This window comes from Poeciliopsis prolifica, unplaced genomic scaffold, assembly GCF_027474105.1.
Source record: "Poeciliopsis prolifica strain line A6 unplaced genomic scaffold, Auburn_PproV2 SCAFFOLD041, whole genome shotgun sequence".
Taxonomy (NCBI): domain Eukaryota; kingdom Metazoa; phylum Chordata; class Actinopteri; order Cyprinodontiformes; family Poeciliidae; genus Poeciliopsis; species Poeciliopsis prolifica.
The window spans coordinates 1,211,729-1,234,676 of record NW_026562416.1 but is presented as its reverse complement, the minus strand read 5'-3'; the positions used below and the strand labels follow the sequence as shown (position 1 = coordinate 1,234,676).

Below are 22,948 nucleotides of genomic sequence, written 5' to 3'. Positions count from 1 at the left end.
AGCGATTAATTGTAGTGAACGATGTAGTGAACTGAAAGCCCAGAGCAGAATCATGTCGGCAGAACCTCTTCCCCTCGGGCCCTAATACTGAATGGTTCCGGTTCCTGTGGGCGGAGCTTCGGCCCGGAAGCGCCGCCCTGCGCGCTGCGTGGCGGCGGCCCTCCGCAGCCCAGGATGTGCATTTTGGCCCTGACCCTCCGGAAGCAGCGGTTTATGGCGCCGCGGACCGCCGCCGACGACAGGTAGAAGATGAACGGGTCCAGGCAGGCGTTGAGGGTGCTGGACATCAGCGCCAGGTTCCGCCACTCCTGGCTGTCTCCGTGGACGAAGCCCACCACGTGGGAGGCGTTGTAGGGCCCGAAGCAGACGGTGAACACCGCCAGCGTCCCGAAGGCCAGGCCGATGCACCGCAGCCGCCGCCGCCGGCTGATGTTGGGCAGCCGGGAGAGGATGAGGATGAAGTTGACGTAGCAGAAGCAGCTGATGACGAAGGGCACGCAGAAGAGCACGAGGAAGAGCTCCAGGCGCACGCGCAGCAGGATGCTGAGGTCGGCCTCTGAGAAGTCCAGGTAGCAGGTGCTGGGCGGGCTGGCGTTGCCGCCGTAGCTCCACTGGGAGTACGGCATGACGTAGACGATGCTCAGGTTGCATGACGTCACCAGCCAGAAGGTGGAGCAGGCCCAGACGGCGTAGCGCGGCCGGCGGCACACCGCGTACCTGAGCGGGAAGGCCACGCCCAGGTAGCGCTCCACGCTGACGGCGGTGAGCAGCAGCGTGCTGTTGTAGATGGTGACGTAGAAGATGAAGCCGGTGAGCGGGCACAGCGGGTAGGGCAGCAGCCACTTCAAGCCGTCCGAGGCCTCCTTCATTTTGAAGGGCAGGAAGGTCAGAAAGATGAGGTCCGACACGGTGAGGTTGAGCAGCAGGACGTCGATGGGTGCCGCCTTGCGGAACACCTTCCTGCACAGCGTGACGAAGGACAGGATGTTGGCGGGAACCCCCATCAGGAAGGTCAGGACGTAGACCGACAGCAATAGGTGGTTGCACAACATGGCGGCCGATCGGATCTGGAAGTTGCAAATATACACACATCATTTCAGAGTGTTTTTCAACATGCGGTCCGCCAGGGGGCGCTGCGAGGAAAAACTCAAAAACAGAAAAAATGAATCTCATTTTTGATCTGAACATTTTCAACATTCTTAGTTTTGTTTTTTCAGTATTTAGTTTAGTCAGAATTATGTTGTTGGTTGGAAAATGGCCTCAGCAGGACAATATTGTTTAAAGTGAGTTATTGTGACTGTTGCACAAAAACAAAGCAAACGCTTCAGAAGCTTCCTGCTTCTCCTGTTTCATTGGTTCAGAGAAATATTAATGCTTCATTAGAAAAGGTAAAATGTTATCAAAATAAAAGCCTCCATTGCTCTCTTCCAAACAGACTCAAATCTGCTGGACTTTTATTTTTCACAAGACAGTTTAGAAAAACTGAAAAGCAAACAGAGGAGAGATTTCAACCTTCAAACAGAACAAGTTGTTGCAGCTCAGTCCTAAAACTAGAAGAGACGCTCAGGACGTTTTTACCTGGATCAGGGGTGAAGATCCAAACTCTCCATCCCTGCGTCTGCAGCTTCTGGGTCCGACTGATTCATCCAAACTCAAGACGCTGCTTAATATCCTTCAACTGCGGAAATTTAATAAACTTCAGGATGCAGTTTGTTCTCTAAACATGGTCTCCCAGCAACCGAGGGGCGGACAGGCGTGATGCGGTTCGTTACAGGATGCAGTCTGTGAAAGTCACTGGCAGGTGGAGAGGAGGAGGCAACTTTGGTGACCACTAGGGGGCAAACTTCTCAGGTTACACCTGCAGCTGCAGCCAACATTGGCTGGAAATCACTGTTTGCACGTTTGGCTAACAACCTGCTCAACTGCAAGATGAAATGTATTTGCTGATATATCATTTATTTATTTTGTACTTTTATTGCTTCAAAATATTTTTTAAATCTTTGGTGGAAACTGAGCAAATCTGTCCTGAATATAAAAAACTAACTATAAGCATTTAGCTCCAAAATACATATTTAGTTGGCAAACTAAATGCCAACAAACTCAATTTTTAATTTCCAGGCTAAATGTTTTGTTCTAAATTAAATATTCAGATAACTCAGAAACAGATAAAATAACATTAACTAAGATCAAATGAACTAAGCTAAAAGAAAAGGCTAAATTACAAAGTTTAGCTTTATAAAACTAAAATAAATGAGCTAAGCTACAGTACAAGCTAAAAAATTTAAGATAAAATATAATCAATTATACGTATAGAAAGTAAGAAAGTGAACTTATGATAATCAACAAAATAAGCTAAATCATAATACAGCAAATTAGATAAAATAACCTGATATAAACTAAGTTTAAAAAACAAACTAGTAGGATGTTAAAAGCTAATCTGACAAAAACAGATAAGATGCACATTTAGGATGATCTTTGGATCAAAGTTAGTGAGACTAAAGCTCTTTATAGTAAGCAAAGCAAAATGTAGGATGATTTAAGATAGAAAGCAAGTATAGAAAACTAAAGTAACATTAAACAAAGTCAACTTTGACAAAACAATCTAAGCGTTTGCACACAAAATTAAATAAAGTGAACTAAGCTCAATTTCAGATAAACTGATTATCCAAGTTATAGTAAGATACTGTAAACTCAACTGAGGTCAAATAAAAATGAACTAAAGTGCAAACTTAGTGTAGATTAAATAAGTTAAACCAAGGTAAGAAAAAAACGAAATAAGACGCTAATTAATGCTTCGCTAAAGTAAGACGACATAAACTAATCAAGCATCAGCTTTTATTTGGATCAAAAAGAAGAAACACATAAAAGAGTTCATTTAATTCAGTCGATTTTTAATGCATCAGTTGTAGAACAAACCATTAAAGGGCTAAACAGAAAATATCCAGTTCAAGTAAAAAGGTCCTGAAAAATCCTTCCTGTTTACTGTTGGAGTCCAAACACAAACAAGGTTTCTGAGAAAAATTTGTTTAATGATTGAGAAACATTATTTATATTTTAATGGGACTAATTGGTTTTAAATTGGAGTTAAGTCTTTGAAATTTGACTTAATTAAGAGTGTTTAATGTAGGTCAGTTATAAAAGGGAAATGAAAGTTTCAGTAACTGCGAGTTGGACCAGTTTGCCTGGTGATTAAATGACGTCGCTGCTTTAAAAAAAGAAACTTTTCATCCATTCTAACATTCATTCCTGAGGAATAATAGTTTGTTGCTCTACGGGAATAAAAGTGACATGGTAAAAACTTTGATATGAGGAAATCTGGTGAAATCATGAGTCCTCACTCTGTCATGTTCACCAGTTTCTTTCATCCACAGAAACATGACTGGGAACAGCAAAGTTCCCAAATCTGTGCTGGTTCAGACATGGATATGAAAGATGGTGGATTTGTTTTGTTGGCCGTCGCATCTTTGACTTTCTCTGGTCGCCTCCGTCCGCATCTTGGCAGATGTTATCGGTGGAACCTTGGTATTTGCAAACCCGCTGGTGGGTTTCGGTCGATGTCGACACCCATCGCTCCACCTGAAGTGACTCTGCTGGCCGCAGATTCTTCCCAGGATGCCCCTCGACACAACAGGTGAAAGCATCAGCATCACCACCGGCTCCAGGAAGACATTGCAGGAGCTCGTCAGCATCGCTGTTGTCCTCCATTTAACGCTTTCCTGCTGAACAAATCCTACGATGTGCGAGGAGTTGTATGGGGCGTAGCAAATCACAAATACGGCCAATGTGGACAGGGCCACTGCCAGGACTCTCCTCTTGCCCAAAGGAGGCAAATTTGAGCGCCACACCAGAGTGACGCAGCGCAGCGTGCAAAAGGAAGTCACAATCAGAGGCAAAATGAACAAGACGATGGCCATCTCCAAGCGAAGAGGAAGCAGGATCTTCAGCTGTGTTGCATTAAAATGTTCGTAACAGGCAGAGACTTCATCCTGGACACCGACGAAGTAAGCCCCGCCTTCAGCCATCAGGCTGAGCCCAAGGTGCACCATCACCAATGCCCACAAGCCGACGCAGATGTAGCAGGAAAGTCTGGCACGGCGGTATCTCTTGTAGATGATGGGGAAGGCGATGCTGAGGTATCGCCCGATTGTGACAGCGGTGATGAAGAGGCAGCTGACATACAGAGAGGAGTAGAGGAAGAAACTGTAAACCGGGCACAAGGGTGGTGGCAGCATCCAGTCCTTCAGTACTGTCTCCAGAATCTTTACTGGCATCCAGGCTACCAGTGCCAGGTTGGCCAGGCACAGGTTAAGGGCGTAGACCACGTTGGGCGTGGCACCGTGTTTGCGAGCCTTACGGATGTACACGAAGAAGACGAGCAGGTTGGCAGGAAGTCCCAGGAGGAAGGTGAAGCTATAAACGGAAAGAGCAACACAGTCTAAGACTGTAAGATCCATCTCTTTAGACAAGTCTGCTGAAGAACCAAGGTTTCTCTTGGTTTACCATCACCCATCAAACAGGATCATCTAAGCCAAGCAGACCACCTGGACATCCATCCTGGTGTCGTCTCTGCTCAAGTTCTGCTGGTCAGCGATGGAGGGCGAGCCGAGCTCTTCCTCCATGGTGCACACTCGTCTCTGACGCAGAAGCAAAAGCTCCACCGTCGGGCGACAACAGCAACAAAGGAGGCGGTGGCCACAAAGTGGGCGCGTTGGGGGCGAGGTGCACACGACGTGATGACAGATAAGGAGACGCAGCCACTCAGGCAGAAGTATGGTGCATTTACCCCACACCAGCCTGCCTTAATCACCCTCTCAGCAAAGGCCAACAGACAGGTAGCATCTGGGCCCTTAAGTGAAATGATTCAGAATAATCTGAGCTGTTAGGAAGCGCATGCTGTCGGAGTGGCCTGGAGGGCCGGGCAGTAAAGCAGTAAACGTGGCCTCAGTGATGGTCGATGGCTGGAGGTTGGGCCCTTGGACAGGGAGACGTGTTTGTGGCGCAAAGTTGCTCTAACAGTTTTATGACGGAGAGAAAGTTCCTGTGACGATGACGTTGGAGGCTTTTGGTAAAGAAAATGGAGCAGAAAATCTCTGAGGCCTTTTATTAGAGGGAAGCTGAGATACCAGGAAATGTTTTTCCCTGAAAGCAATCACAGCAGGAGGTGTTTTCTGGAGAACCGAGCCGGCCTCCTGACAGGACTCCAGACTAATAGTTGCTTTAATGTTGGTTAGGTTCAGCAGATTGGTTCTCGTTACGGTTCCCTTTCCTCTAATGGCTTCAATCAATTGCAACAACTCCCATTCCTTTCCCTGATAGTCTCTGAGGAACAGGTCAATTTAAGATCCCAAACACAAGAAAACTGATTTTTGGGGGATAAAGCAGAACAAACTTCCTTGCTTCACCATCTTCACGGATCTTCAAACTACAGATGGACAACAATGCATCTCCTGATGCAGACGCAGGTGAGATTAATGGGATTTATTGAGGTGATGACTGTGTTTACCACATTATTTATCTGAAGCAGAGTCAAAGTTCACGTTCTTATCGCAGCCTTTATGCTTCTATCAGCGGCAGTCGAACACGATGACAAAGACAAACAGTCATTAAACAGAACGGTGGATAAGACAGCGAGAGCGTGCTCAACTCTGAATTTTAAATAAACACGTGTCGGTGGAAAAAATTGGAGAAAAACAAGGCAATTAAATCACATTTTAGAGAATATTTATAGAATAATCAAAAATGTCCAAAACGTCCAGTTTGTCACATGTTGATCCTTTTCCTTTCAATTGGCATATCTTCATGATCCATGGTTCTCCAGGCTTTTGAAAGGACTTTCAATGATTTCTTGGACTCAAACTGTTCTGAAATATGTTATGGTATAAAAACATTAATAAATGATACGAAAGCCTGAACCATGTCCAGCAACAACCTGAGACTAAAATGTCCAGGGTGGATTTCTGGATCTTGCAGGATATTTTCACAAATTTCTAGGGGACATTTCTTTGTAGATTCAATAAAAAAATCCTTTGCACCATCGTCTCCAGAGGCTCCACATGTCAATCTAATCCTGTTTCTCCTGAAATCTACGATCCTTCAAATACAAGATGAGACGATTGTTTCCACACCCTGCCACAAAACGACCCAATGTTTCCACACCCTGCCACAAAACGACCCAATGTTTCCACACCCCGCCACAAAACAACCCAATGTTTCCACACCCTGCCACAAAACTACCCAATGTTTCCACACCCTGCCACAAAACGACCCAATGTTTCCACACCCTGCCCACAAAACGACCCAATGTTTCCACACCCTGCCACAAAACGACCCAATGTTTCCACAACCTGCCACAAAACGACCCAATGTTTTCCACACCCTGCCACAAAACGACCCAATGTTTCCACACCCTGCCACAAAACGACCCAATGTTTCCACACCCCGCCACAAAACGACCCAATGTTTCCACACCCTGCCACAAAACGACCCAATGTTTCCACACCCTGCCACAAAACGACCCAATGTTTCCACACCCTGCCACAAAACGACCCAATGTTTCCACACCCTGCCACAAAACGACCCAATGTTTCCACACCCTGCCACCCTGCCACAAAGTGACCCAATGTTTCCACACCCTGCCACAAAACGACCCAATGTTTCCACACCCTGCCACCCTGCCACAAAGTGACCCAATGTTTTCCACACCCTGCCACAAAACGACCCAATGTTTCCACATCCTGCCACAAAACGACCCAATGTTTCCACACCCTGCCACAAAACGACCCAATGTTTCCACACCCTGCCACAAAGTGACCCAATGTTTCCACACCCTGCCACAAAGTGACCCAATGTTTCCACACCCTGCCACAAAACGACCCAATGTTTCCACACCCTGCCACAAAGTGACCCAATGTTTCCACACCCTGCCACAAAACGACCCAATGTTTCCACACCCTGCCACAAAACGACCCAATGTTTCCACACCCTGCCACAAAGTGACCCAATGTTTCCACACCCTGCCACAAAACGACCCAATGTTTCCACATCCTGCCACAAAACGACCCAATGTTTCCACACCCTGCCACAAAGTGACCCAATGTTTCCACACCCTGCCACAAAATGACCCAATGTTTCCACACCCTGCCACAAAGTGACCCAATGTTTCCACCCTGCCACAAAATGACCCAATGTTTCCACACCCTGCCACAAAACGACCCAATGTTTCCACACCCTGCCACAAAACGACCCAATGTTTCCACACCCTGCCACAAAGTGACCCAATGTTTCCACACCCTGCCACAAAGTGACCCAATGTTTCCACACCCTGCCACAAAACGACCCAATGTTTCCACACCCTGCCACAAAACGACCCAATGTTTCCACATCCTGCCACAAAACGACCCAATGTTTCCACACCCTGCCACAAAACGACCCAATGTTTCCACACCCTGCCACAAAGGGACCCAGTGTTTCCACACCCAGAACAGGTTTTCATTATGAAATGTATGAACCCTTGCTATTGCTGTAAAACAAATCTCTGTTGGTAAAATAATCTGAACGGAGACGTCCTGCCAAGAGGTCAGTGTGTGGACAGAGATGACACTAAACAGAAACCTGTCCTGAAACAAAGCTAATCCGCCTCCTTCTCTTCTCCCGCTGTCTCTGTGGTGAAGGCTGGCAGAGAGACGTTTCTGGGAGCCAACACACCGCACTGCATGAGGCCCGCTCAGGGCTTGAAGGTCAGCCATCTTGTTAGCTAGCAGTCTCAGGTTGTCCATTGCGATGGATGATAACGATGGTTTGAACTTCCTCCTCTCTCTCCTTGTCAAATCCTCTGGGATTTTGTCTTCAGTTATGGTAATATTTCAGCTTTGCAATGTTAATCAGCAGCTCCCAGTTTAAACCACCTTGTTGCTATGGTTACGCATCACAACAAATTAGCAAAGTATTATCAAAACTCAATCCAGGTGCACAGCATCCAAAGGCAGAAGGAACCATTATCCAAAAACAATCAATTGTCAAAACTGGAAAAATAAAAAGTGAATGAAAGTCAGAGCTGCTCCACCAGCCCGACCGGCGCAGGCCTGGAATGGAGCGGACGGTTCTGCTCACTGGGCCAGCAGCCGAAGGTTGCTCCTCCCGCTGGAGTTCACCAGCGGGACCGGCGGCACCGCGGTCCGGTCGGAGCCGGACGGAGACGCCATGCGGGTCCTGCACTGCGTGCTGCGCTGTTCCAGAGACAGAGCTTCCTGCTTTCTGGACAGATCCTGGCGCATGCTGCTGTGGTGGAGCGTCATCTTCTGCAGAGAGCGTCTGAGAGACAAAACTTCACTAACTCCGGTACCAAGGTCCAAAAGCAGTTATTGGTAAACTTAGAGAATTTGTGCTACAACACTCATCTGCTGGACTCACTGAGCGTCTGACAGCTTCTGCTTCAGGGCCTGAATGGAGGCTTCCAGCTGCTGGACCTCAGCAACGAGGCCGTGCTGCACCTGCAAACAAACACCAGTTTCAGAGGTTTCCCTGAGAGTTTCGCCGGCCGGGCTTCACGGACCTCGTCGCGGCACAGATCCATGCCGGACCTGCGGGTCCTGGCCTCCAGCCGGGTGTGAGCCAGCTTCAGGGAGGCCGTCTTGGCCTGCAGGTCTGCGTCCAGCCCTCGGATGTCGCCCTGCATGGCGGCCATCTCATCCTCAGTCTGAGCAGTAAACAGGAGCAGTCAGGAACATCTGGACGGTTAAAAATGTGACTTTCCTGTTTGCTTTCGTACGGTTTTGATTTGCCACTGCAGCTCGTCTCTGGCCTGCTCCTCGTGGTGCGTCCGCTTACGGAGAGCGAACTCTGTGGCTCGGCGCTGAGCCTCCAACTCATTCTGGACCTACAAAAAGCAAACAGAACTGTGAATGATCAGAGCACAACCCGTTCTCCGGTCTCACTGTTGTCTTTGTGCAATGACAATAAAATAAAACCAAGTTATAATCAGTAATTGATTAATTGATTGATGGCCATCTTGAATGTCTCAGTTGGATTTGATCCTAAAACTCCAGGAAACGACGACATCAAGTCAGGATCTTGAATCTGCCTGAAAACGAGTCGCTGAATTATTCCATTATCTAAATAGTGAATAATCTAACGCTCTGCTTCGTGTCAGTCTGTCACATTAGTCATTTAAACCTTAGCAGGTAAACACTGTAAATCTCCAGTCTGTCTAGAGCGCCCCCTGCTGTGTGAGGAGTGACCTGTACCCACCTGCGCTCTGCTGAGGCTCATGTTCTCCCTCATCTGCTGGGAAACGTGGACGGCCTCGTGGGCTCGCGCCACGTTGTACTGGCTGAACTGGGCCCAGTCCTGAGGGGAGGAGGAACTGCAACGATGGGGACATTTCAACGGGTCAGCCTTAGAACCAGAACCAGGGACAGTTCTGTGTTAAATGTAAATGGATAAGCTGCACCAAAGTGCTGTACAGACTTCAATAAGTACACTATTTCTGATAAAAGAACTTAATCACATTAATCTGAGATTTAAATGCCGTAGAATAAAAACGGGTGTTAACAGCAGACCTGATGGCAGCAGCAGATTATTCTGAAAGTCGGGAGCCGATACAGAAAAGGCAAATCTGAACGTTTTCATCGTTTGACCTTAAAGATCTGGCTGGAGAATATAGATGTTAACATGTCTTTCAATAATTAGTGCAGCAAAGCCAATTAAAGTTCTGAGAAGTAGCAATAAAACTTTGAAATGAATTCATCGGGATGCTGGACGTCGGCCTGTCACCATAACAAATGATAAATTGTCCCAGACGTTATTACAATAAACGACCATGTTGTTGTTTTGACACCATTTTCAGGTGACATAGTAATAATGGCCTAATAAAGCTAGTACACATTTTTAAAGATCAATAAACTTCTAAAGAAAATTTAACTCAGGAACTGGAAGACATTTTTAAATATCCAAATTATTTTCTGTAAAGAAAAATGTTCTTAAAAAAAGGTTGAGACCAAAAGGTCAAGCTGAAGAAAGTTTTTCTTTCAGAAAGAGAAAAACAGTAAATCATGTAAGTAGGTATTGAGTTTAAATGTATTTATGATTTATTGCTTTCTGCGACAGGCTTAGTTCTCTCATTTCATCTCGTCTTGAAACTAAATTATGCTGATCTAAACCTTTTATATGTGGAGTTTCAGTAATCTGACCAGGCTGAGGTAAAATGTGTCTGAAAATCCTTCAAACAGCAGCAGCTTGAGCCTCAAACGGCCGGAAAACGCCAAGCTTTTCTGCAGCTGCCTGGTGAAATGGAGGTTATGGACCGAGAACCCCGACGGTTTACCCTGATGGTTCACCCCGACGGTTCACCCTGACGGTTCACCCCGATGGTTCACCCTGATGGTTCACCCCGACGGTTCACCCTGATGGTTCACCCTGATGGTTCACCCCGACGGTTCACCCTGATGGTTCACCCTGATGGTTCACCCCGACGGTTCACCCTGACGGTTCACCCTGACGGTTCACCCTGATGGTTCACCCGACGGTTCACCCTGACGGTTCACCCCGACGGTTCACCCCGATGGTTCACCCTGATGGTTCACCCTGATGGTTCACCCCGACGGTTCACCCTGATGGTTCACCCCGACGGTTCACCCTGATGGTTCACCCCGATGGTTCACCCTGATGGTTCACCCCGACGGTTCACCCTGACGGTTCACCCCGATGGTTCACCCTGATGGTTCACCCCGACGGTTCACCCTGACGGTTCACCCCGATGGTTCACCCTGATGGTTCACCCTGATGGTTCACCCCGACGGTTTACCCTGATGGTTCACCCCGACGGTTCACCCTGACGGTTCACCCCGATGGTTCACCCTGATGGTTCACCCTGATGGTTCACCCCGACGGTTCACCCTGATGGTTCACCCTGATGGTTCACCCCGATGGTTCACCCTGATGGTTCACCCCGATGGTTCACCCTGATGGTTCACCCCGACGGTTCACCCTGATGGTTCACCCTGATGGTTCACCCTGATGGTTCACCCCGACGGTTCACCCTGATGGTTCACCCCGATGGTTCACCCCGATGGTTCACCCTGATGGTTCACCACGACGGTTCACCCTGATGGTTCACCCCGACGGTTCACCCCGACGGTTCACCCTGATGGTTCACCCTGATGGTTCACCCTGATGGTTCACCCCGACGGTTCACCCTGACGGTTCACCCCGACGGTTCACCCCGATGGTTCACCCTGATGGTTCACCCCGACGGTTCACCCTGACGGTTCACCCCGACGGTTCACCCTGACGGTTCACCCTGACGGTTCACCCCGATGGTTCAACCTGATGGTTCACCCCGATGGTTCACCCCGATGGTTCACCCTGACGGTTCACCCCGACGGTTCACACCCGACGGTTCACCCTGATGGTTCACCCCGACGGTTCACCCTGACGGTTCACCCCGATGGTTCAACCTGATGGTTCACCCCGATGGTTCACCCTGATGGTTCACCCCGACGGTTCACCCTGATGGTTCACCCTGATGGTTCACCCCGACGGTTCACCCCGATGGTTCACCCCGATGGTTCACCCTGATGGTTCACCCTGACGGTTCACCCCGACGGTTCACCCTGATGGTTCACCCCGATGGTTCACCCTGATGGTTCACCCCGACGGTTCACCCTGACGGTTCACCCTGACGGTTCACCCCGACGGTTCACCCCGACGGTTCACCCCGACGGTTCACCCCGACGGTTCACCCCGACGGTTCACCCTGATGGTTCACCCTGATGGTTCACCCTGATGGTTCACCCGATGGTTCACCCGATGGTTCACCCTGACGGTTCACCCCGACGGTTCACCCTGATGGTTCACCCCGATGGTTCACCCTGACGGTTCACCCCGACGGTTCACCCCGACGGTTCACCCGACGGTTCACCCCGACGGTTCACCCCGACGGTTCACCCCGAGATGGTTCACCCTGACGGTTCACCCTGACGGTTCACCCTGACGGTTCACCCTGATGGTTCACCCCGACAGTTCACCCTGATGGTTCACCCCGACGGTTCACCCCGACGGTTCACCCTGACGGTATCCGGGTCGGGTTCGTCTTCAGGGAGATGCTCGGTGACTTTATGGTTAGGGACAGGCAGGACGTGTCGATGTCCAGAGCTTCCATCTTGTTCTGGAGGTCAGAGGTCAGCTGGTGTCGGACCTCCTGCAGGATGCTGTGCAGCAGAGTGAAGAGCGTCAGTCGGAGGGAGGGGTCGGGTCGGGTCGGCGTGGCGCCGGATCCTCGGCAGGACTCACCCCAGCTGTTCGAATGCCTGGTCGATGCTGCGCTGCAGCCGCTGCTGCACGCCTTCGATCAGCTCCGCCTCCCGCTTCAGCTGCGCCTCCACCGGGTCGCTGACCAGCTCGTAGCCGCGACGACCCTCCCTGAGCGCCAGGCACTCCTTGGTGACCTCCAGGGGCACGGCGGTGGCGGCCAGGGCCAGCTCGCTCCGCTCTTTGGACTGCAACGGCACAGAAACGCAGAATGATGAGAAACATGTGGGAACAAATCCTGAGAGACGTTTCTGACCCCATCACCAGAGTCAGATTCTCCATCTCCTCGTCCACTTTCTGTGCGCAGATTTCCAGGACGTCCCTCCACCGGGAAACGTCCCAGATCCGGTCGCTGAGCCTGCGAGACGTGTCGCCCTCGTCCCACACCGTCTGCACATGCAGAGGAAAAACCATTCAGTCGTTTACTGCAAGAGAAGCTGCACCATTCAACAAAACCATGAAGGAGCATCTCAAGCTCCGGCCACCAGCAGGCCTCTAACATGCAGGCTGTTTGGACTCCAGGAGGAAACCGTCTGATTTCAGTCACTGATTGTCACATTACACAATGAAATGATAACTGGACTCATTCAACCCGACATAAGAGAAAAAAATGGGAGTTAATTTTTCAAAATCATATTTTCTCAGTTTTATTTATTTACATTAGTTTCAAAAATAATTAACAAGCTAAATATTTAACTCTGATTTAAATATTAGCTTTCTAGCTAGATACTACATATTTAGTTATTTAAATAATCAGTTAGCAAGTTACATAGTTAGGCTACATATTTAATTTTACAACTAAAAATTTAGCTTGAAGATAAATATTTAGCATGCTAACTAAATACAGTATGTAGCTTGAAATTGACATTTATAAATGAATAACATGTTGAAAAGATGACTGAAAAATGAGCCCCCATATTTTATAGGCTTTGTAGTCATGAAGCATAATTTGAGTTTGATGTATTGCTAATAATATGAGGTATGACTGGGTTTTATCTGCGTCTTCACAAGTGATCAAAATGAAAACTACAAAAAGAAATGACCCATCAATGTTGAAAATGATCCTCAGACTGCTCAGCCTGGCGCCCCACCTGGCAGTGGGTCTCGTTGCGCAGCGTCCGGCCCTCCTGCCGGACCTGGTGGGAAACGTGTCGCTCACGTTGCGCGGTGGCGGCCAGCTGCTGGTTGTTGCTGAGCCACTCTGACATGCTGTGCCGCAGGCCGGGCTTCGATGAAAGAGCAGACATCCTGCTGCAGCGTGCGGATCCAAACCTGGAGAAACCTGAAATATTAGCATCCTGGAAAACTCTCTGCAGGCTGAGCCTTTAGATTCATCAGTGCAGTCTGTCTGCAGTCTGTCTACAGTCTGTCTGCAGTCTGTCTACAGTCTGTCTGCAGTCTGTCTACAGTCTGTCTGCAGTCTGTCTACAGTCTGTCTGCAGCGTGTCTGCAGTCTGTCTACAGTCTGTCTGCAGTCTGTCTACAGTCTGTCTGCAGTCTGTCTGCAGTCTGTCTGCAGTCTGTCTGCAGCTTGTCTGCAGTCTGTCTGCAGTCTGTCTGCAGCTTGTCTGCAGTCTGTCTACAGTCTGCAGTCTGTCTGCAGCTTGTCTGCAGTCTGTCTGCAGCTTGTCTGCAGTCTGTCTACAGCTTGTCTGCAGTCTGTCTGCAGTCTGTCTGCAGCTTGTCTGCAGTCTGTCTACAGTCTGTCTGCAGTCTGTCTGCAGTCTGTCTACAGCGTGTCTGCAGTCTGTCTACAGTCTGTCTGCAGTCTGTCTACAGTCTGTCTGCAGTCTGTCTACAGTCTGTCTACAGTCTGTCTGCAGCTTGTCTGCAGTCTGTTTGCAGCTTGTCTGCAGTCTGTTTGCAGCTTGTCTGCAGTCTGTTTGCAGCTTGTCTGCAGTCTGTCTACAGTCTGTCTACAGTCTGTCTGCAGCGTGTCTACAGTCTGTCTGCAGTCTGTCTACAGTCTGTCTTGACATTGTCCCTAAAGGTCTCTGCCTCACTGTTGCCATTTCTGAGCAAGCTCTGCACTGGTGGAAACATGATCTCTGACCTTTCATAAAGTTTTTGTCTGCATGTTGATTTATTCTTGGGTTTTTGTGACCTAAAGCTCTTGAACTACCTTTTGCTGAAATGTGATCTCCCTGATTAAGATGCTGGTTCTCCAAACCTTTAGTCCGGAGAACCTGTTCGTCACGCTTTTGTTTCATTGATGACTAATATTGGTAAAACACAAATCTTTTCATCAGCTGTTTGGAAGCAGGTTTCCAGTTATCAATAGCAGCTGATTCTTCAGCCATTCCTTCAGAGTCGGAGACAATAACTATAAATATGAACCGACACCAGAACCAGAACCAGATCCCTTTGGGATCAACTTTTTAATTAAACTAAACAAAATGTTTATTGATTAGGTCAATTTTTATTAAGTTTAAAATAGTTTTCATCTGATCACTTTATTTCTTTCCAGCATCTTGTTAATGTAAACTAAAACCATAAACAGAAAACACCTCAAATATTTCACATAATTAATAAGTTATTAACTTTATAAAGTCTGCGGAACCATCAGAACTTTACCTGTCTGAGTCCAAACGGGCCGCGCGGTTCTACAGCACCAGAACCGCCCCGGTTCGGTTCCGAACTGGACCCGAACGGCTCATTCTGTGGGTTTTTCTCTCCTTGGTTCCAGAAGGTTCTGACGCGATGACGGCGCGTTTCTATAGCAACGGCCAGAGGCGCGGGAACCGTCTCCAGGCAACGCGCCGTCACAGAGGCGCCATGACGTCACGTAAAGGGCTGAAATGAGGCCCAAACCGAGCGACCGCAGAACCAGAACCACGTTCGGTCAGCCTGGGTTTTATGGACCGTTCAGAACCTTCACGCCGACATTAGCTCTGGAAGCTACAAGCTAACCTGTAGATGCTATGCTAGGTTAGACATCCGGTCCAACGAACAAGTGTTCAGTCTCTGGCTCGCGGGCCGTTTGCGGGCCTTGGGAGGATTTTGTTTGGCCCAATTTGGGAAAAGCTAACCGGTTGACAACACGTTTAGATCCACAGATCTCACAATGATGGACCGGAAGTTATCAGGTTTTTAAGATTCAGTTTGATCTTTGAAAGCATCTTTCAGGATTTTTGAGTTGGATGTTAAATTCTTTACTGTTGGCTGATTGTCCACTTTTCTTTACTCTGCTTCATTCTCCTACTACTCTCCAATTCTTATCACTTCCTGCATCGGTTCCGTTTAGTCAAACCCGAGTCGGTGGTGAGAGATGATCGCCAACTCTGAGCCTGGTTCTGGTTCTGCTGGAAGTTTCTTCCTGTTAAAGGTGAGTTTTCCTCTCTATTGTCATTACATGTTCAACCAGAAGAATTAGAAAACTTTTCAAAACCAATTTGAGTAACAAACAGCATAACACCAACTGAGGCGCAGATTAATTGGAAAGAAAGTCTGATTGGATTGTTGTAAAGTGCTCTGAGATGGCATGTATTGTGAATTGTTGTTATATAAATAGACTAAATCAAAATGAAAGTGCAGTCTACAGTCAGACAGCAATTACATGATTATAAAAATGCTGTTTTTCATGTTTATCTTGGACTTACTGAGCCAAAGCTGAAAGTAAATAATGTTTCCTAATAAAATGGATTCAAAGTTTCACATAACGCAACACCAAGAGGGAGAGACATCAGCAACTGTTGCTGTCCATCAACATGGCAATGGGTCAAAGGTCATCTTCAGCCCAACGGCAAGCCAGACGGTGATCATATTGTATTTTTCTTTCCCTGAAAACTTGAAGAGAAATTCAGTCAGACATCAATACGTCTGTTTTATTGTGTCAGTATTAGTCATGCCAGTGGTTCTGGTCCAAGCCGCCGTGACTGTCAGTGTAAACAGAAGTTCACGAGTCGTCAGTACGGTTGGAGGAGCTGATCCCGGATCGTAGAGCTAAAACCCGCAGGTCCTGGTTCCCCAAGGCGAGGTTCTGCTCACAGCATCAGCTAATGCCCAGCAGACAGAGCAGAAATGCTAAAAATCATCTCGGATCAGTTTCTGTACACTTCATCCAACAGGGACTGAAGCCGACTTCATACAGAGGTTCTCCGTGTCCCGTTACCTGAGCTACGTCAACAAAAAAATCTAAAATTAAAAGCCTTCATCTGCCCGGTCCGAGTCCAGCGGCCCGGTCAGAGTGAGTCCTGCGGCGCTCAGCGTTCAGGTCACGACCAGTAGCTCCAGAGGCGAGGAGGCCGGAGTGCAGGAAGAAGCCGAGATGAGGAGGTTGGGAGCCGTGCGCGGGTGAAGAGCTGTCGGAGCAGGAGGCGGCGCCGTCCCCGCTCCGGGTCGGGTCCACCGGGATGAAGGGGACGTGTTGACGCTGTGGGGTCCGGCGCTCACTGCGGCGTCTCGTCCCCGTTGACCTCCACGCCGTGCTGCTGCAGCTGAGCTCGGAGCAGAGCGTTCTCGTTCTTCAGCTCCTCCATCTGAAACCAAACAATAAAACTCTGAGCCGCCTCCTCAAGAAGATCAGAAGTTTTCTGCACCGCGAGGGACTACCGCCATCTTGGCAGGCAAGATGAACCACGACTTCGAGACCAGCAGAAAGAAAATATAGCGTCACCCTTTGACCAATGAGAAAGATGCATGGACAAAATGGCTGCTGGGGGGAATGAGGAGGGCAACATGTCAGACGATGTGGACAAGCTGCCTCTGATGTCATTATGACATCATTATTTGCGAACATGAAGAGTTTATACAACATGGAGGAACTTCAGGCAATCAATGTTTACAGGATTTGTAAAGAAAGCAGCAGCTCTGCAGGTGGATAACCAGGTTCTGGTGGAGTAAATCCGCTACAATAAGCAATAAATCAATGAGTTACAGGATTGAAATGAGTGCAATCGTTTCCATCTGCATGATTTTGAAACCGAATGACAAAAGTTTGTCTTTGGTCTCAACGGCACTTTGTTTTCTTTGGAGGATAATTTTGCTCATAATTCATTTTATTTGTTGTTTCTGTTTTATCTATTTTGGATCTTTAGCGTGTCTCCTAGAGATGATCTTTGAGAATGAGTTATTGCATTGTTTTGCTTTTACCATTATATTACTGGAAAATGGTCTCAAAACAGCAATATTATCGTTTATCACGATAACTTCTGGGCTAATTAATCGCACACCAATATTTGTAATTGTTACAGGTCAAATGCTACCGAACAGCGAACAGCTAAATTCTCACATAAAAATCATTTTTCTGAATCTGAACTGGAAAGAGAAAAGTTTGGTCTGATTTGACTTCAGAGAGCGAGGAACACGGTGTATGTAAACTTGTGGATTCTGGGCTGGATTTGGACCCCGTGACCTTTTGACCCCTGGTTAAGCCGGTTCCAGGGTCACCTGTTGCCTGAGCAGCTCGTTGTCCATCTCCACCCGCTCCACCTCCTTGTAGCCGTCCTGCAGCCGCTGGTTGTTCTGCCGCAGCTCTCGGATGTAGTCGCAGGCCTTGGACAGGATGCCTCCTTTGCTCTGAGCGACACACAGATTCACAGGCGTCGTTAGGAACGCCGGCCGGGTTGGCGCCGACCTGGCTGGCGCCGGCGGACTCACCGCTCCGGTTCTGGTGTCCACGCTGCAGTCCGGGATCAGCTTCGACAGCGTGACGATCCAGTTGTTGATCTTGTCTCGTCGTCTTCTCTCCACTGCCACCAAAAGAGGAAACTTTCACTTCAGTTCCAGATTATTTCTATTAGAGATGATCGATTTTTCTCTGCATCGGCTGAATCTGAACCTCAGATATCGGCATCGGTAAAACGTGGATCAGTGCGTCTCATGTAGTTGTGAAGTTCTGTCACAATGAAAATCTTCAGTGGGTTCTGTTGGGATTTTACGTGACTTAGAGCAGAGGTTTTTATTCCTGCTATGCGTTGGGCTAATGCTGGGCTCTTTGTCCTGGTTTTAAATGGAACAAGTTTGTCTGTTTTCCAGGGAGAAATTTTGTTGAGATTTTGCAACAGAATGACGAAAACATAACAATACATGTCCTTGTTAGGTTTTTTTATACTAAATCACTTTCTTCTTGCATTGCATTAAATCCTCTATTCCCTCAAAAGTTTGATGTTTTTCTTGATTCTAAAACGTAGGAATACAAATAAAACTGGTTCTTAAAAACGTGACAGTTTCCTTCAGTTGAGGCTCTGAACTGCTTCCCATCGTTGGAGCAGAAAAGGCTCTTTGTGTTGATCAGGAGAAAACAAATGTTTTCAGCATGAAAGTCAGAAATGTGGAAACTTCATTGTTTCTTTCCACTTTTCCTCCAGAATCTGGATTTACAAATGAAACGCAGAAAAACCACCTTCATCTGAAAACAGGCCTCTGGACTCTCATGGTAAGTTTTTAATGTTTTCAGCTCCATTTAGGCAATAAAAACAAAACAAATGAACTAAAAACAGTTTTAATTCTCTGTATTATCATATTTATTACTGTTATAAATATCGTGAGGTAGTATTCCACATTCCACAGCAGTGGCAAGGTAAACCAAGACAACCAATTTTCCTACACTAAATTTTAAATTTCACACAATACTGGTCGAAAGAAGTTAGAAAGAAATCTGAAAAAATGTTTTCTGGCATTTAGCAAATAGAAATAATTTGGTTTTTAGGATTACCATTAACTGAGCTGAAACAGGAGAAATTTGATCCAATTTAACTTCAGATAGGAGAAAAACATTACTTTTATAATCTTTCAGCTGCAAATAATAGTTTCCAAATTCGGGCTTTTAATCAAACTTTAGGCTGAACTTTACTACAAATATCAAGGACTTTCCAAACCTCCAAGGATTTTCAAGAATATCAAGGACCAACCCGCATAAACCGTGTTCAGTTTTCTTCCACTTCACTACTGAGGTCACTTTGTGTTTGTCTCTTAAAATCCTAGTAAATATTTTAAAATCTCTGGTTGAACAACAGGAAATATAAAAAAGTTGAAGGAGGGGGAATATTTTCAGGGAAGTGACGAACCTTCATTGTGCTGAGCTCGCCGCCTCTCGTCCCTGGGGGCCCGCGGACCTTCGACCTTCCTGCAGACACAGGACACTGTTTCAAACGAGGGTGACACCTGGTGGTGGGAGGCCTGAACTGCAGCCAATCCTGACTTCTCTAACTCTGGAACCAGAACTGATTCACCGTCAGGATCGAAGGAAAACAAAACGACACCTGATATTTTCACCTGGATGGACCTGGAAATGCCACCTTGGAAGTTCAAATGCTGGCCTGCTGACCTCCTGACCTTTTGCGATGGAGGAGGGAAGGTTACTCACGTTGTGTAGGTGTGCGTCCTGGGTGCGATGGTGCGAGGACTCGCCGTCTGCAGAACCTCTGACGGACTCATCATCACGTAAAACTGGCCTCCTGCCTGAGTGATGGCCGGGTCGGCGCCTTGGACCGACACCGCCGTTCCATCGCTGACGGCGGCCGCGGGAAAATAAGCGAAACGCGTTTCTCCTCCAACGGCGTCCCCAGCTGGACTCCCTCCGTTACTGAAGGAGTTCTGGATAACCGCCTGGAAGTGGAAGGAAGGAGCAGGTCAGACAGGAAGGTTCTCCAGAAATCATCCTCCTGCCACGTCTTCAAGGAGTCAGCCAGTTATGCTCATGCTCTTATTTTGAAAGGGCTAAAGAATGTTTACACAGCATTTCCATTTCCTTTCCTCATGTTGTTTTATTCTCTCTCACTTCAGTTAAAACAAGAAACTAAAACATGGAACAAAATAGAAACATTACAACATGTAAACTATAATGTCAAAATTAAATCATTCATAGAATTTTAATGGCTTCAGCATTTAAACTTGATTTGAAGGATTTCATATAGAGTTCAATATATAATTGAAGAGAATCTGGAAATCAAGTTTTTGTTCCAGATGTTTGGAGGTGTAAATTTTATATTTATCACAAATAATAAAACGGTTAACAACATATAAATGCTCTGGATCACTAAGGTCACATTTTTCCATTACAAATAATAAAAAATAAATCAATGAATAAAACAGGAATCTGAAAACAGAAACTTCTCCTCCTGATGGATGTTTATGGTTTGCACAGCGGCTTTATAACTCGCTGTGATGAAAACGAGTTTGTGAAGGAATCCAGGTCCTTCCAGAAGACCTGCTGACCCAGAACGCTGCCACGGCCGTCCGGGTTGTTTCTGGACCCACCTGAGCCACAGCTTGAGGAGCTCCGGCGAACGCAGCGGCGGAGACGACGCTGACGGCGCCGGTCGCCTCCGCCGTCGCTTCCAGCTGGTCCTCGGTCACCTGAACCACCCGATAGGTCACCTGCAGACGGAGCGCAGAGTTAATCTGTGGTGCTGCAAACGAGAACCGTCCGTTCTCCGGTCTGCTGCAAAAACAAAAAACCCAAACTCGTCCGCCTGACCTGTCCGCCGTTGTTCTCGGTGCGGAACTGGTACTGAACGCCGTGGTCCGTGAAGGCAGCCTGGGGGACGCTGGTGATGGTGACGGCCGACTGTCCGTCCGTCCCGACAGCTTCGCCTGCAGAAACAACGAGTTCAGAATGAGTTCAGGACTCATTTCTGTCTGCAGATCAGTTCTGCCCAGAACTGTTTCAGCTTCACCTGGTTCAGATTCTGGAAATCAACTTTTACAATAAAAATATTCATCCAATAAATAATCAACACATCAGCAGAGCTAGAAATTTCCAGCTGCATCCTTTCCTACAGATGATCAAACATCCACTAAAGCGATGCTGTTATAGACTTTTGTGCAATAAGGCATTTACTTTCTTATTTGAAATGTCATTTCATTTTCCATGTATTTCTAATACCATGCAGGTTTATTTCTCTATTAAAAAGACAGACTGCCTGCAAAATATGATAAATAAAAATAAAGATGTGCAAAAATGTGACTTAAAACGAGTAAAAATGCAAATAGTGTGCATTGGGTTTGCTGCACTGTGTTCACCAGTGAAGAAGCTCCAAAGTTCAAGAGCAGACAGAAATGATTGGAAAATATAAATCCAATCATTTATATTGGATCGATAGTAGAGCGATACAGTCTGAATATTTGATCCAGATATTTATTGTAAAAACAATTTAAAAACATTAACAGCTTCTCTGCTGTGGTTTTAGTCAGCAGTTAATACAGATGCTATTTTCAAACAGGCATCTGAAAGACAGCCATTCCATAATAAACTGATTTTTAATCACTGAGCTGCACTGAATTATATCTAATCATGTTTTCATTTAAACAGTAATAATGAGGTTTTCAGAGATTATTAAGTAAATTTGTTGACATAATTCTCCAAACTCTTCTTGCTATCAGAACATTTTAAAATGACGGGCCTTTTTAATGATGTAACCTGGGGACCAATTATTCTGATTAGTAATTTGCCCAAATATGATCAATATTTCATTAATTTAAAGTTTTTTTTATGTCATTCAGAGAAATAGTCAGATTTGTGTCTTTTTATCCTCCTGTGAGGTTTTAGGAGAAAACTTCATGAGATCAACTCTGGCTGCAGAAACATGATTTTACCAAATGAAAGCAGAAACTATTTGAGATTTTCTTGTTTTGAGCATAAAAAGCAGCAGATTTTCATGTGGAGCCGCTCACCTTCCTGCAGCTGCACCACTTCTTCTGTTTCCTGTTTGGCGTGACTGAAACATGAAAAAGAAAAGACACGAATCAGTTTCAACCTGAAATGAACAGAAAACAAACTCCAAAACATATGAGCAGAGGTTGCACAGCGCCACCAGGTGGACGGATCTGGAGCTGAGTTGCAGTGAAATCAAGTTTGTGCAAAAGGAGCTGAAAACAGACGCAGCTCAATGTTGTGTTTATTGTCCCTTACATGAAACACAAATACTGCTTGTTAGTGGATGCAGTTTCAACAAAAGCCCCTCCACACACACACACACACCGATCCAGCATCACTTAGAAGCGAATTTAATCGGTTTTAAAACGCTGAGCTGCTCCGGGAGAGAAGCCTGACTGAGGCCGAGGCAGAGCGCCTGAGGGCGGGCAGCGAGAACCGGAGCAGCCGCCTCTCACCTCACCGAGCCCTCCAGGCTCTGCTCCAGCATCTCCATCAGCCTTCCCAGGATGGAGGAAACTTCAGCGGCTCGGGTGGACGGAGATGGAGGCGCAGATCACGGGGACAAACACCCGGGTCATGTGAGGAAGACAGTCCGGGACACGTGAGCCGCGGAGCGGGCAGGTGCGCAGCTGGAGGCCGCTGAGGAGCCGCTGCGAGCGGGCAGACCGAGCAGGAGCTGCGGCCCGGGGTTCGGTCCGCTGCGATCGGGGTTACAGCGGCTGGAAGCGCCAACAGAAGCCGGATCCTGCCTGAAAACACACGGAACCGGATCTTTTTGTCCTCGCTGTCCTCTAAGAGCTCTGCGGCTGTTTCTGCGCCAAAACTGCGACTCTTAATGCGCCCAATAAGACGCGGAGTGGACTCCTTTGCGCTCCTCTCCACGGCATAAAACCAGCATTTCTTTAATCCCTAATTGTTCATTTTCATGCCTAAAACATTCGATTGTGTTGTTGTAACCACGTGACTGATCCAAGCCATTTTAAGGCTCAGAAACGGTTCCTGTTGCTGTTTTTGCGGGTTTCTGTGGAGTAAAGCGGATTTTCT

At 47.2% G+C, this 22,948-nt stretch overlaps 4 protein-coding genes and 1 pseudogene across 6 annotated transcripts in view; 1 reads left to right on the top strand and 4 right to left on the bottom strand.

Moving 5' to 3' along the window:
- Window positions 1-10: 10 nt before the first annotated feature.
- On the bottom strand, window positions 11-1,259 carry LOC129375973 (free fatty acid receptor 3-like; annotated as a pseudogene).
- Window positions 1,260-2,870: 1,611 nt separating this feature from the next.
- si:dkey-211g8.9 (free fatty acid receptor 3) lies at window positions 2,871-6,243 on the bottom strand. The gene has a single exon (XM_055055371.1). The coding sequence runs from the start codon at window positions 4,452-4,454 to the stop codon at window positions 3,414-3,416; it is 1,041 nt and encodes a 346-aa protein (XP_054911346.1). The 5' UTR covers window positions 4,455-6,243; the 3' UTR covers window positions 2,871-3,413.
- Window positions 6,244-7,187: 944 nt separating this feature from the next.
- Window positions 7,188-15,111, bottom strand: tekt2 (tektin 2 (testicular)). 2 transcript variants are annotated; one of them, XM_055055062.1, is made up of 10 exons: window positions 14,881-15,111; window positions 13,398-13,578; window positions 12,571-12,696; window positions 12,289-12,494; window positions 12,063-12,206; window positions 9,247-9,361; window positions 8,768-8,875; window positions 8,552-8,695; window positions 8,410-8,489; window positions 7,188-8,310 (listed from the first exon to the last, which is right to left on the bottom strand). In XM_055055062.1, the coding sequence occupies exons 2-10, from the start codon at window positions 13,551-13,553 to the stop codon at window positions 8,106-8,108; spliced, it is 1,284 nt and encodes a 427-aa protein (XP_054911037.1). In that variant the 5' UTR covers window positions 13,554-13,578; window positions 14,881-15,111; the 3' UTR covers window positions 7,188-8,105. The 2 variants fall into 2 exon arrangements, with proteins under 2 accessions (XP_054911037.1, XP_054911038.1); XM_055055063.1 differs by having other exon boundaries at window positions 8,224-8,310; window positions 8,580-8,695.
- LOC129375788 (lamin-A-like) overlaps window positions 15,104-22,948 on the top strand; it is a 20,279-nt gene continuing 12,434 nt past the window's right edge. For both annotated transcript variants that reach the window (XM_055055061.1, XM_055055059.1), the window contains exons 1-3: window positions 15,104-15,392; window positions 15,551-15,631; window positions 18,615-18,682. The gene's annotated coding sequence lies outside the window, so the exon portion shown is untranslated. The remainder of the gene's footprint in view (window positions 15,393-15,550; window positions 15,632-18,614; window positions 18,683-22,948) is intronic.
- On the bottom strand, window positions 16,117-22,931 carry usf2 (upstream transcription factor 2, c-fos interacting). The gene is made up of 9 exons (XM_055055064.1): window positions 22,360-22,931; window positions 21,922-21,965; window positions 20,726-20,841; window positions 20,506-20,625; window positions 19,613-19,854; window positions 19,314-19,372; window positions 17,905-17,996; window positions 17,695-17,823; window positions 16,117-16,784 (listed from the first exon to the last, which is right to left on the bottom strand). The coding sequence occupies exons 1-9, from the start codon at window positions 22,395-22,397 to the stop codon at window positions 16,695-16,697; spliced, it is 930 nt and encodes a 309-aa protein (XP_054911039.1). The 5' UTR covers window positions 22,398-22,931; the 3' UTR covers window positions 16,117-16,694.